The sequence below is a fragment of the Euleptes europaea genome, chromosome 9 (genome assembly GCF_029931775.1).
Source record: "Euleptes europaea isolate rEulEur1 chromosome 9, rEulEur1.hap1, whole genome shotgun sequence".
Lineage (NCBI taxonomy): Eukaryota > Metazoa > Chordata > Lepidosauria > Squamata > Sphaerodactylidae > Euleptes > Euleptes europaea.
This window is the reverse complement of record NC_079320.1, coordinates 19725059-19739956: the sequence shown is the minus strand read 5'-3', so window position 1 is coordinate 19739956 and position 14898 is coordinate 19725059. Positions and strand designations below refer to the sequence as shown.

The 14898-nt window shown below is 41.4% G+C and overlaps 1 protein-coding gene across 2 annotated transcripts in view; it reads left to right on the top strand.

Moving 5' to 3' along the window:
- Nucleotides 1-14898, top strand: part of UNC5C (unc-5 netrin receptor C) — a 367585-nt gene that overhangs the window by 314989 nt on the left and 37698 nt on the right. Inside the window, exons 8-11 of one of the 2 annotated variants that reach the window (XM_056855514.1) lie at nt 1126-1182; nt 4474-4665; nt 10075-10419; nt 12190-12277. In XM_056855514.1, the coding sequence (XP_056711492.1) occupies nt 1126-1182; nt 4474-4665; nt 10075-10419; nt 12190-12277 (682 nt within the window). The remainder of the gene's footprint in view (nt 1-1125; nt 1183-4473; nt 4666-10074; nt 10420-12189; nt 12278-14898) is intronic. The other variant, XM_056855516.1, reaches the window with a different exon arrangement.

The following is a 14898-nucleotide window of genomic DNA, read 5'->3' as shown; positions in this document are numbered from 1 at the left end:
TTTCAGGGTATGAGCTTTCATAAGTCCAAGCTGACTTCTTCAGATAGTTCCAATTAAGTATGCTATGAGTTTTAGCCAGAATTAGTTGGATCCAGCAACTCCCTTTTGCTAAATAAGGAACCTTCATCAGCTGGAGGAAGTCTTCTCATTAGGGAAAAGGAGTCATTGGATTCAACCCATTGTCTCTATTGGCACAAAGAAAAGAAATAACTTGTCTCTATGTTTTCAGGGCATGTTGCCTAGATGAGAAAATGTTGAAGCACTGCATTATCACTGGAAATAAAGAAGAATAGAGTCAACTTTCCTTGTTATTTGTCTATAACAGAAAAAAAATGTGAACAATGTTGTGATTTTGTCCATATTATACAATGCCTTAAAAAAAATTATTTACAATCTTAAGGTTCCTATTGATTTCCTAATGATCTCAAATGGAACACATTCCATTTCCAACTCTCTGGCAAATTGCTTCTTCCCTGGAGAATTCCTATTGGATTTCTATTAAAGGAATGGTTATAGCCATTCCCCAGAAATCTAGGATAAAAAGGGGATGAGGGGATGAGGCTTTTGCATGGGCTGAACTCCCAGTAAATGGGTATTTAACCTCTGACAGCAAGTCTCTTTCAGTTCTATTAGTCCAGCAGCAAGCTACTATGATTAAATTTTTTGAAAAAAATTGTTTAGAGCCCCACTGAACATGTCCTGGGAATTAAAGCATATGGCAAGGATTGGGGGGAAGACGACTTTCCATATGCTAATGACCCTTGATGTCTGAAATAAATTAGATCCATTAGAGTTTATGCTCTATAAAAGAAAGACTTTAAGCACTCCAAAGTTAGTGACTCGAGACCGATTTTTTGGCTCTGAAATTCAATCTGCCTACTTATTAATTCTTAGTGAGACTCCTGAGCAGACAGAAGATGCAAAATTATAAGAGTGTGTTGAATCCGAATTTTAAAGTACCCTGAGTTTCCTTTCCTTTGTCTTTCTTTCTTTTCTTTTCTTTTCTTTTTTTTGAAAAATATATATTGAACCATTCTTCATGTGTGTGTGTGTATGTGTGCATGGTGTTTTGAAGTTCCCTTTGTTAATTTTGATTTTGTTCCCATCTTTTTTTTTCTTTTAAAGGTTTCATTTACCCTATTTCAACTGAACAGAGAACCCAGAATGAATATGGATTTTCTTGTAAGTCTTGTTTGATATTATGTTCTTGGATACTAATTTCCTGCTCCAAGATTTACTTTCAGCTCATTCGCATGGACAATAAGCGCTAAATCCGAAGAGAGTTCTGTTTTGCTTGCTTTAAAGAAAAGTGCAGGCTGATATACTAGGCAAATAAGTTTAAATAATGGAGGCAAGGGATAAGGGCCAAGCAAGCAAGAAATGGAAAGGAGAAATCATATTCCTTCACCAGCAAAAGAAGTTAATTGGGAAGCAGTTAAAATGATTGCAGGCATTTGATTGTAATACAGGGAAAGAAACAGTGAAACGGAGTGGCTTTCTACTTATTTGGCTTCAGCTATTGTCTGAGAAGGCTGCTGACAGCCAAAATAAAATGCATGATGGCATTTACAGCACTGGGCAGGATGATTCCCTCTTGAATCTCTCTCAGTTCTTACCTGACCACTTTATCACGTGGTATTGTAGAACATGTTGATAGGCTTGCCTTATCTCAACCTGCCTAATAATGACAATGAGAATGCACATTCTTTCGCCTCCCCACACGCTCTCCAAGTCTGTATCACATTTCTTACACGTATTCAAGCCTTTTGATACAGTCTCTTGGGGGATGAGTGGCAGTAGATATTACACCAGGATTAGTGCAGGAGGCATGTTACAAGCAGAAAGCAAAAAAAAAAAAAAAAGTCTCACAAGTTGGCTGTACTTTCTCAGGAGGATGATATCAAAACCTAGCATGCTCTTAGAAATGTTGTAGTACCCTGGTCTGTACTGGATTCTCAGAATTAGTGTAGCTTAATGGCCAGTGGAGCCAGATGGGAAAGCCTCATGTAATCCACAATTTCAACTGTAAGGCAAACCACTATATCTAGACTCCATCTAGACATTAGGAAGAATTTTCTAACAGTTAGAGCGGTTCCTCAGTGGGACAGTCTTCCTCGGGAGGTGGTAAGCTCTCCTTCCCTGGAGGTTTTAAAGAAGAGTGCAATGCTGATTCTATGACCTTAAGCAGATGATGAGAGGGAGGACATCTTGGGCATTTTCTAGGCATGGAGTAGGGGTCACTGGGGGGGGAGGTAGTTGTGAATTTCCTGCATTGTGAAAGGGGATGGACTAGATGACCCTGGTGGTCCCTTCCAACTCTATGATTTTATGATCTCAGATTTAAACCCTGCCTCATCTACAAAATGGGGAGGGGGTGTTACCTTATGGAGATGATGTCAACATTATTCATATATTTGAAGGATCTGAAGTAATAAATGCTATATAATTCTGCTTTGTCAGTATTGTCCCTTTAAAATCCTTTGTCCAGGATGGGCAGTGCAATCCTAATGGGGAGTAGTTGTGAGGCACCCGGGGACAGCTCTGCTGTGCCACCTCCTGAGCGGCTTGATGGCCTGGCTCTGCAAGCCAAAAATGTAATTTCCCTCAAGTCCTGTGAAATTGCTCTCCACAGTTCCATGGGGCTACGCCAACGTTTTTGCTGGCACAGGTTCGTGCTGGTGCCAAAGGGGGCATTCCTGGGGTGAAAGGGGTCAGGGAGCTGACTAAAGTCAGCCCTGCCCCTAGAATTCCCCATTTGGCACTGTCATGAGCACCGGCACTAGAGAAATTCTGCTGCCAAGGTTGTGTCGGCGCCCTTCCTCGCACTGCTGTGCCACTCGCCAACACCGACATAAGTGGCCCTGTGTTGGTGTTAATGCCCATTTGCATGGCGCAAGTGGCATCTGTGCTGGTGTAGGGGTCACATCAGCTCCTAAGGCCATTCACACACACCCTTCAGGATTGCCCTGTAAGTCCACTATTGTATTTAAGGCATGTTGACATTTCCTTTTGTTCTGCATGTTTATATTTTTCTGTCTGTCTTGTTCATATATACAGTTTTGACACAAGTGGAATGGGCTGCCATTTCCATCCCAGTGATGAAGGAAGAGTGGCCTGGCTTACTTAAACCTGTTTCTTTCCCAGAGCAGCTGTTTAGAAACCCTTGCTGGCTGGCAAATAGCCACTCCAGATGACTGATTGAGGCCTCGTTTAAATGTGATGCTGGGAAGGCAGAAGAACTTACCAATGCAACTTTAGTCACACCCACCATCTTGTTTAAAGTGAGCTGCTACCCATGCAAAGCAGCTCCATGTACAACTTTAGCATATCAATGCCACATGTGCCTGGGCTGTAGAATTCTGCTAATTGCAGCTTTGCACAGGTAGCAGCCCTGCTTAAATGAGATGCTAATATGCATGGGTACCTTCTTCTGCCTTGGTATCATCATACTTAAATCAGGACTTACACTGAGAGAAGGATGTAGGAGGATGAGATAACCTTCCTACCTCACTCAATGTCATGGTCTCAATCCAAATCACTCCATTGTCTAGGATTGCCAGTCCTCAGACAACTAGTGGGAGCCTGGGGGTAAGGGACATGGCGGGGGCGTCAGTGAACACTGTGGCGTCACTTCTGGGGGAAATTGCAAGTGGTAGCACTCTGCTCTAGGCATTGCTGGAAACTGTGGTAAAACCATAGAGTTTCCAACAATTCCTGGAGAGGATTGAAATCACTTCCAGGATTTCCCAGTTCCGTGCATCACTTCAGGGTTCGTAGAACTCTCTCACTGATTGAAATAAGCGTGCGAGCCATGATTAACAGAAGAGCTCTGTATGGGTATGCAGAGAAGTCTTACACAAGGAATCACAGTGAGTACCAAACTAGAAACTTTGGGGATAACTGGCACACAGTTGCAACCTCTTAAGTCCCTTTCAGATCATGTAATGTTATCAAGTACAATATTTCCCTTAAGTAGTATGCAAGCTTAGTTAACATACAAACTTAGGAGGTGAAGGCAGGAGTTTGTTTAGCTTAAGATTTGTGTACATTTTAGAAAAGTAAAGCATGCAGTGTGGAAAAAGAAGGTAAAAGAAGGAGTGTTCTATGATCAGATGCCCTGCAGAATTAGCATTAATCATCTTACCATGAACTGCTGTAAATGAATACCTCTTTTGACTATATCTTCTTTGATCATCTGGATATAAATAGGCTGTTATGCTGCTTGCATAAAAGAAAGATATATAGATAAAGATTTTCTTTTTTAAATTACTGGGAAAAAATTAAAATACTTTTTTTCGAACAGAAAAGGTACAGCCCTGTTACAGAGCTTTTGAAATGGATTTTAAATTAGCTATAAAATAGATATTAATATTGTGATAGCGATGTGGAAGAATACATGTGAACATTCTAGAGACTATTTACTGTACTAAATGTTTCATATTTTCACACCCTTCCCCAATCCCCTTTTTCCAGCTGCTCCTGATTCAGACGATGTCGCCCTTTATGTTGGGATTGTGATTGCCGTGATCGTGTGCCTCGCTATTTCTGTGATTGTCGCTTTGTTCATCTATCGGAAGAACCACCGGGACTTTGAGTCAGACATTATAGACTCCTCTGCTCTAAATGGTGGATTCCAGCCGGTTAATATCAAGGCTGCAAGGCAAGGTTAGTTTTCCCTCATCATTTCACATTAACGAAATAGAGGCACAAGCCTCAAAGAGTACCCTCTCCAAGGTCATTTCGGTTATGTCTCCTGAATGGGACACTTTATAAGGAAATATAAATTTGTTTCCTGGAAAGAAGTGCTGAAACCTGTCCTAAAGAGAACCACTAAAATATTTGAGAGCAATAAATCAAAAGAATGGGGGAAAGGTACAGAAAAATGCAGGCTCACACTGATTGCTGACAGTTTGAGTATATGCAGCTGCCTTATACTGAGGAGGAGGAGAAAGAGAAGGAGAAGAGTTGGTTTTTACATGCCGATTTTCTCTACCTTTTAAGGAGAATCAAATCAGCTTACAATCTCCTTCCCTTCCTCTCCCCACAACAAACACCTTGTGAGGTAGGTGGGGGTGAGAGAGCTCAAAGAGAACTGTGACTAGCCCAAGGTCACCCAGCAGGCTTCATGTGGAGAAGTGGGGAATCAAACCTGGTTCTCCAGGTTAGAGTCCACCGCTCCTAACCACTACACCACACTGGCTCTCATTGGTCCACTTAGCTTAGGATTGTCTATTCTGATGACAGCAGATCTCCAGGCAGGCAGAGGTCTTTCCCAACAACTGCATCCTAAAATCCTTCACATGGAGATGCCAGGGATTGACCTTCTACGTAAAAAGGATGTACTCTACAAGTGAGCCACTCTTTATGTCCTATCCAGTCAGCTGCCTTACTTCCCAATCAATATAAACTGAAAGCTCCTTAAAGGGGAGTTCTCACCACTTCTGTATCCACCTCCTTTCTGCTTTTTGACTTGGCTTCCATCATTGCTTATGTTAATATGATTCTAATCTGTTTTGTTTGGGTTTTGTAATGGAATCAGCCACCTGTGGGAGCCCATTGTTCAAGGGTTTTTTCTAGAAAAGGAGAATCCATAATGAAAAACAATCTCTCTCCCATTCCCATGAATGCTTGAATTTTTGTGAATATTGTATGGTGTGATATGATTTCAAAGCAGGCACACCACTCATTCACACAAAGTGATGTTGTGAGTGTGGTGATATGATTTGCACCAATGATCCCTGGCTGAGCAATGTGATCTATACAGCACAGACATTACCACATTGTTTCAAAACTGAGACCTCTAGAAATCGTCAGCCTCCATATGCCTTTTTAGTCCTCAGTGCAACAGCAACAAAGGAGTGCTCTCAGTACACAGGCAGAACCCTTTCCATTTCAAAATCTGGCAGTGATTGCTGATGTTTCTGCCCTGGGCTGAGAGTTGCAGTATCCAGAAGGCTTTTCTCATAGCCTTTTAGCTGTCTTTCCTATTATACCCTCTCTCCATTGCTAATAGATACTGATGCTGTACATATTTTTTCTGTACCTTGGTATGTGATGTCTACTGTACCTGGGTAAACAATATCAGAACACCAAGACACTATGTAGTAAGATACGTCATCCTGGGGCGTCTTCATGAACATATATCTTATTCTGATCCAGGCCATATAGAGTATGGATTAATAGATCTGTAAAATGGACCTAGGGGCAGAGGGGGCAGGTTCTCTAAAAACCTGAAGGAAATCCCAATTTTTTACAAAAATCTAAAAACACACACACACACACACACACACACACACACACACACACACACACACATTGAGGGATTAAAAATGCTGAAAAGAAACGAAACAACGCCTGTAGCTTTAAGAAAAGAATTCCCATTGTACTCTCTGTGCCATTTTGGAAGTTATCAGGCAACTTCCAAGTTATCAGGCTGACCCTTCCAAGACTTGGGTTTTGGAAAGCAAAGCCATGGTGGAGACCAGGGATGCACTTGGAAAAGGTCCTGTCCCCTTCCCCTATCACGTGCCCTGGTGGAGGAGGACCTGCTGCAGACAGGGCCATTGGCAACCACCAGAGACTCACTAACCACACTGCTCATCCTGGTGGCAGCAAGGCCCCCACATAGCCGGGCGTGGCCTGTCACCAGTGGCCACTGTGCAACTGGGTGTGGCCCGGCATTGGTGGGTGCTGTGCCACTCAGCCAGGCTTTTCCCAGAAAGATGCTATTGGGGCAGGGAGGGAAGGAGGGAAACCTGAAGACAGGGGAGCAGATAAAGGTAGGTTGGATGGTGGATGGGAAGAGAAGGAAGGAGGAAAGGGGGAGAATTTAAGGGGGCTGTTGTGGTAGGGAGAGAGTTAATGGTGGGGGAAGGGGATACAGGGGGAAGCGAGATGCCCCCTGAAAGTCCTTGCAGGTTTGCCTGCTTGTCATCTAAAAGTGCCTTAACATTCTTGCTGCTCTGTAGAAATAAAATCAAACAAAACCTTGATCCACAAACTCACTTAAAAAAAAAAAAGAGTATAAAGAAAAAGAGAAGAAGGAAAGGGTGAAATCTCTGCACTAGCTGGGCAAAATAAAATAATGTGGGAAGTAAACAAAAAGGGGTCCATAAATTATTAACATCTAAGTAATAAGAAAAAGAAAGATCCAAGCTCAAAATGAAGAACAAATACGAATAGTAAGAGGGGGTAACTTTGTAATAACTTCTTCAAGTGGGACAAAGCAGAAGCCAGTTGAATATGTAAAAGGAAAAAGCAACATGCGTAAAGGATTGCAAAGAGGGAAAGTACAGAGACAAGAAATAACACAAGGGAGTGGAAGTTCAGTAAGAAGATTAGTGTTTGATGTACAGAGACACTAGAGGAGAAAGCAATCAAGATAGATAAGAAGGTGCAAGACCATGAAAAGGCTGGATCGTTAGAAGAATAATGGAATCCGATGAAGAGAAACATAACAGAAGTGTAACATGATTTAGATGGGGGGAAAGAAAATTAAGTGAGCAGAAGAACTGAGAGTGGAGATGTGAGGTTTAAGTTGCGAGATAAACAGACTGGATTAGCAAAATGTTACAGTCGCCATGAGACTTGACAGGGCAAAACTATATAGAGTTACTCCAGTCTAAGCCCATTGAAATGAATAGGAGTAACTCTGCATTGGATTGCATTGTAAAAGTCTGAATAAGGATTTTACTAGAATCAGAAAATATGTACGTTCAGGTCATCTGTACTGGTCATGGCCTCTTAGCATGCAAATCCCATTTGTAAATGTGACCAGTACTAAGGGCATCACAGTATCAAAGAATTACGTAGTTAATGCATTGTTGAAGATGTATTTTCTTTGGTCTATCTTGAACCTTCTGCCCACTGTTTTTATCATTTGCCCTCTTAGTTATTTCCCACCAACCCCCCAATTAAAAAACCCCCATCATCCTAAACCCAATTTAACGTTTATGTGACATAAGGATTTTTTGTTTAATGTACATAATTTCTCACACTCAGTCTGCCATTCCCTTTGCCATCACTCACTCCAGAGAGATCCTTTAGGAGCTCTTTGCAGTCTGCTTTCATTTTTACCGTCCTGTGAGATTCGATGTTATCCGCAAATGCATGCCTGATTCCAAGTCATTCATGAAGGAGGAAGCCTCAGCGTTAGCCTGCAATTCTATGCATATTTAACATATGATTGAGATCCGTTTAGTTTAGCATAGTACACACTTCTCAGAAAGCAAGCTGGGATCAGGATGCAAATCCTGGAACAGAAATCCCATGGACCGCAGCGGTTAAAAGATTGATGATTAATGGGTTAAGCCTTTGGGAAGCTTTTTTTATACCAACTGTATTGAAATATGGTCCCTTGCCCCATGGAGTACTCAAAAGAGAGATCAGGTTTATCATGGCACAAGTAGCAATGCAAAGGAAGTTTATATAGCATATCAAAATGTATTTCACTGTCTTGAGACAACATACAAGCTAACAGTGCAATCCTCAAGAGAGTTGCACCCTTCTAAGCCTATTGACTTCAGTGGGCTTAGAAGACTGTAAGACTGCTTAAGTTAAGCATTTTAAAAGCCCCTTGATTTCTGTGTTGGACTTGAGCATGTGCTTAAGCATGTGAAAAGTACATGTTTTGCCTTTAAAATAAACAGAACCCAAAATGTTTAACATTTAGACAGTCTATTCAACTGTGGCAGAATTTTCCCAAACTGTACCACTTCAGGCTGCCTGGGGTTAGTATGCATAGCAACCTTGCACTTCCTTGACGGTCTCCCTCTAAGTCCAAACTAGGGCCAATCCTGCTGAGATCTGATAAGGCCAGGCTAGCCTGGGCTATCCAGGTCAAGGTGGATGTTGGGAAAAATAATTGTGGCTCTACTGGCTAAAAGAAGGAAGGGCATGGTGGCCAAGATGAAGCTTTGAATGGAAAGTACTCATTAAGACAGCATTTTTGTAAAAAAAAGAAAAAAAGAAATACTCTTTTGCATACTAAAATTGAGTCAGGTTGGAAGTAAACATAGCTGGGGCTCTGTCCAATACAAGAGATTAACAGAGCTGCAATTTGCTTGCCAAGGATTCATTTAAATCAGTGCTGCAGAAGGCGCTCAAAAATGAGCCACAGGTGACAATTCACCCTTGACTAGGGATGATAAAGTATATGATTTCCATAATTGTTTGCAAACCTGTGTTTTCTTTTCTTTTTCTTTTCTCTTTTTTTTGCTTTCTTTTGAACACAAAGATTGATATTTTGCAGTCAACATTTTGGAAAAGTGTGCCAGATTAAGTTTGCTCTGCAGAGTTTTAAAATTGGGCTCCATATGTTAATGATGCTAGATTTATTTTTCTTTGTCCTCTGTCCAAAACTTTTACACTCTGGTCCTGAGACTGATTACATCAATTAAAGTGAGAATTTTAGATGAAATGTATTCCCTTAAGAACCACGGCAGAATCCAGTGCCAGTGTATCTGACATACTGGATCAAGGACTGAAATTAAAATGGAAAAAATAACGTAGATTCAAATGTGCAGTTATGAATGCTGAAGAATATTCAGCAAAGATGAAAAAAAGGAAATTTTTGAATTTCATTCAGTTGACCGTGTGCATATTATAAATGTAACATTTCCCCACTCATATGACAGCAAGGATCTCTGTTTAGTTATGGAGGGAACGGACACTCCTTTATTTTCATAATCTAATATTCCTTTATTCACTCAAGTAATATATTATGTAAGAGCAGATTCACCCATTTTACCTGTTGATGAATGAAAGAATGACTGCAATCCTAAGAACAGTTTCCTGGAGCTAACCTGCCTCATTGAACAAAATAGGACTTACTTTTGTGTAGACCTGCTTAGAATTGCTGTCAAAATATCCATGCTTGGCTGGAAGTGTCCCTTCCATTCCATCTGACTGGCAAAAGAGCATTGTCTAGCAGACACTTCTCCCTGCAGGTGGTCATCCTTGCCTTCAGGTTTCAAAGACAAAACTTTTTTAAAATTTACCCGAAGTAATTGTTTCGAATGAGAGCAGAGCCATGAGTTATAATGTTTATATTTTGTCTTTTCTATTTGAACACAGACCTTCTGGCTGTACCTCCGGACCTCACATCTGCTGCCGCCATGTACAGAGGGCCCGTGTATGCCCTGCATGATGTGTCAGATAAAATCCCCATGACCAACTCTCCCATTCTTGATCCGTTGCCCAACTTGAAGATCAAGGTGTACAACAATTCGGGTGCAGTGACTCCACAGGATGACCTGTCCGACTTCTCATCCAAACTCTCCCCTCAGATCACTCAGTCCTTGCTAGAGAATGAAGCATTAAATATTAAGAACCAGAGTCTTGCTCGGCAAACAGACCCATCATGTACTGCTTTTGGTACCTTCAACTCTCTCGGGGGTCATCTGATTGTACCCAATGCAGGTAAATCACAACAGCAAGTAGTTGTATGAAAGACACTTCATGGTGCTTCCAAAAAAATGTAAAGTACAACCATCTAATTTCTTTTTCCAGCAGAAGAGAAAAGAAATTAAGGCCGCTTTTGGAAATCAAACAGTAGCTTTTTCCCCATTTGGGGTTACTTAGCTATTAAACATCTTCTCTCCCTAAAGCCCTATCCCGCTTTAGCCAAAAATGGCAAAGCTCTGACTCACTGCTTTCAGAGTGACTTCCCAACCTCCTTGTGTGAAATGACATTCAGAACCCTTGACCTTTTCTTTCATGCACTGCCAAAAAACAAACCTAGTTTCCAGGGAAAAATACCTTACTGTTGCCAGAAGACATAATAAGGACAAATTAATTAGGAAACAAATCAGTTGCTCTAAATTTCCATTTGCTTCAGATGGCATGGAGCTAAAGAAAGACATTTACAATGCTAAAGAGTGTTTTACTTCTAGGTACTAGAATAGAGTACAGTGCAAACCGCGTCTCATACACATGTTGAGTAGATGGGGTTTGGGTAGTAGAAGGTATGGATTTTTTTCAGGGTTATATTGTATGTTTGCATCCTGATTAGGTTCACAATTCCTGCATACAGCAAGGACTTATTTTTCTTCTAATTAGCAAATCACTTCTTATACAGCAACCTATGCATGATTAAATTCATACCAGCATATGTACATATGAAGCTACCTTATACTGACTCAGACCCGTTGGTCTGGTCCATCAATAGTAGTATTGTCTACTCAGACTGGCAGTGGCTCTCCAGGGTCTTCAGTGGAGATCTTTCACATCACACACTATTTGATCCTTTTAACTGGAGATTCCAGGGATTGAACATGGGAAATTCTGTATGCCAAGTAGATACTCCGTACCACTCATTTAAATGGATATACATACAAATATCCCTTTATATGGCCTTAGTTGTCACTTCTATCAAATTGAATGAATCATCCCACATGGCAGCTTTGTACAAATCTAGATTGGGGCTCTGGGTCATTAAAATGTTTTTTGACTTTGCAAGTTTTAAATCTTAATGGTTTAGATAGTTAAGAGGCCATGTAGACATGCTTTAATAAAAATAAATATCCCTTGAGAGTGTACTTGTTACAGCCTTCTGGCTTGAGTGTCTGCAGCATATTCTAGACAACTTTGGCCATGCAAAAGACAGCAAACAGCCTGTTTCTCCCTTCGCAACCCAGTTATTAGTTAAAAACAAATCATGAGCTTCAGAATGGTAGATGATGACCGGATGAGCCAATATCCTTAAGCAGAAAAAGAAAAGAAAAAAGGCTGTAGTCGCCCGTTGTTTCATGGGACAGTATTCTGCTGGCTTTTTAAAAAAAAATTTAATTAAATAAGAATTGCCAAGGGAAATGATCCCATTACTACTGTTTGAAATAGTAAAAGCAACTGTTGTTTCCCCCCCTTTTTTTTCAATGCAAGCAGCAGAGCAGCCATCTGCTTGTTCTTTAAATAAAGCGAAAAGGGAGGGGAAAATACCCCCTTCTCCAGTTCCTGTAATGTAGAAAATGGGCAGAAGATGCAAGTGATAAAACTGCCAGAAATAAGTGTCTGGGTGGCTGTAAAGTGTTCTGTTTAGTTAGAGGGCCTGGATGGGATTTGGGCATGCCGGGTGGCATCTTCTCAGACTTCTTCCTCCAAAAGTCAGGCTGCTTTTCTTTTCCTGTCTTAATATTCTCTACTTTCTCTCCCCCCCCCCCACTTTTTTTTTTTTTTTTGGTTGCTCTGCAGGAGTAAGTTTGCTGATTCCTGCAGGAGCTGTTCCCCAGGGGAGAGTCTACGAAATGTATGTGACGGTTCACCGAAAGGAGAACATGAGGTAAAAGAGTCTCTGCTTACAGTGCATTTGCTTTAGCAACTAATTGCAGGGAGGAGGCAAAGTCTATTAATGCAACATTCTGATCAGCATATATATGTATCTATTGACGCAAGGCTGAAAAGCTGCTGAGGCCACAGAAAGGGTTTGCAAACAAATCCAGAAATATCTAAGCTCAGGTCCTTCCTATGCAGTGTACGAGTTTGTGAGAAGGGGCTAGATTTTGATGTTGTAACCCCCTGCGGGCTTCTGCTGTTTCTAGGGTTGCCAACCTCCAGGTGGGGCCTGGAAATCCCCTGGAATTACAATTGATCTCCAGATGACATAGATCAGTTTTCCTGGAGCAAATGGCTTCTTTGGAAGGTGGACTGTATGACATTATTCCCGGCTGAGTCCCCTCCCTTTCCCAGATCCCACCGGTTCCACCCACAAAATCATCTGGCATTTCCCAACCCAGAGATGTAACTGATGTCAGCAATTAATATAAAAATTAGAAATCAGTCATAGTTGTGCAAATGCAGTGTGACAAGACGGATCAGTAGGATGGTGCATCTTCTCACCCAAAATCTGTGCCAAGGAAATTTATTTTTTGCATTCAGAATGAACAAGGCAAATCAGATACGTTAGCATGGATAAACTCCAGGGGGCAAGGTAAACATTGCAGCCCACCCCAAAGAAGCTTCGGTGCTCCATGTAATGGCTAGAATGATGGAAAGCTCTTTACTACCAGCTCTGGTCCAGCTATATGCAGGGACATGTACACCTTGTATTTCCACAGTCACATTGTGCAAATGAGGAATTTGCTATTTGATGCAATATTAAGCATCTGGATTGTTTCGGTTTTCATTAACTTTACAATTATTTAAGAATATTCATTCTGTACTCAGCCACAGATATCTGGAGACTGTGCAGTACTGAACACACTTCTGTGGTTTTGCTAATCTGTCATCCATCCCGAAACTAATACATTTAGAAAATTAAATTACAAAAGACTCTCCCCCCTTTTTTTGGCCTACATTATTCATGTCCCACATTTTGGTAATGGCTAATTACAGAAAAAGTCTAGTCTGTTCTGCTATAATGTTGACCTTTGTATTTTATTATAGACCATGGATACCTCCCCCACCACACACAAACATTGCTAAAAACTCATCCATCAGTTACAAAATGACACTTATCCCTGTTCAAAGAGATCTGTCACTCCTGACTAATTAATGTTGAAAAAGACCACCTGATAGCAGTGGTTAGTTCTACATTAATGGTTCAACAAATGGTAGCTGCCACATAAACCAGCCTGTATGTACTATATTTTACATTGTAATAATTGAATTTTGTATTTCTATTTATAGGATTTTAATGACATGTATAGGTGATTGCTGTAAGCTCCCCTGAGCCCTGCCTGGGTGGGAAAAAGGCGGGGTAGAAGTTGAACAAAATAAAATAGCACTACAGAAAGTAAATAAACTGTTCACATAGGGTCACGGTGGAACACTGATGGTCTAAAATAAGTAAATAAACTACTTCCTTCCAATTTAATAAAGCTTCCCTGCCTGATGGCCTGTAGGCAATTCTTATGAGCCTCAGGTCATCAGTGAATGGCTATTTACAAGCCAGGGATAAACCAAGACAAACCATCCTAAAGTCAATATTCCAAAAAGCTGATCTGCCACACTCTGGGCCTTTGCAGCTGTCTATTAAATCTTAAGAAATCCAGAAGAAACCAGGCTAGTTTGCAGTGCCAGGATGCTGTATGTTAGATTAATTAGTTTATATTTTCAGTAAAGGTGATCCAGCTTATTGTAGCTAAAGAGACCACCTAGCTTACTGGGAGCCATCCACTAAGACAGGGGTACCCAACCTTTTTGAGCTTGTGGGAATGTTTGGAATTCTGACACAGCATGGTTGGCACAGCCACAAAGTGGCTGTCGCATAGGGTTGTCAACCTCCTGGTGGTGGCTGGCAAATTCCCACTATTAAAACTGATCTCCAGGTAGAAATCAGTTCCCCTGGAGAAAATGGTCTATTTAGCAATTGGACTCTATGGCATTGAAGTCCCTCCCCTCTCTAAACCCTGCCCTCCTCAGACTCCACCCCCAAAATCTCCAGGTATTTCCCAACCCGGAGCTGGCAACCCTACTGCCGCAGGAGGCAGAGCCAGCCACAATATGGCTCTCACAGCTTGCCTTCACACAGTGAATATCCTTGTGGGGTGGTGGCAGCTAATGCCAAAGCAACATTTTTTTTTAGTCTGCACAGCAACACAAATCTCCAGTGTCCAGTCAGAAGCCTTGCTGGGCAAAAGCCCCACCTGGCCCCACCCACTTTCTATAAACATACTTGGTGGGTACCATAAAATGTGTTGGTGGGTGCCATGCCAGCCACGAACACCATATTGTGGACCACTGCACTATGACATCATTTTTCTAACACATAAGACCAACTTAGACACTGTGGAAGCAGTTTTATGTGTTTAAAACATGGCATTGCCCAAGGCAAAGATAAATGTTGTGGGGGTGGGTCTGATTTTAAGACAGGTATAAGATGTAACCTGAGCCCTTTGCCTCACTCACAACCTACTTCTTTGCAGGTTATTTACCTAAATGTTTTTGTGCTTTACCAAGAAA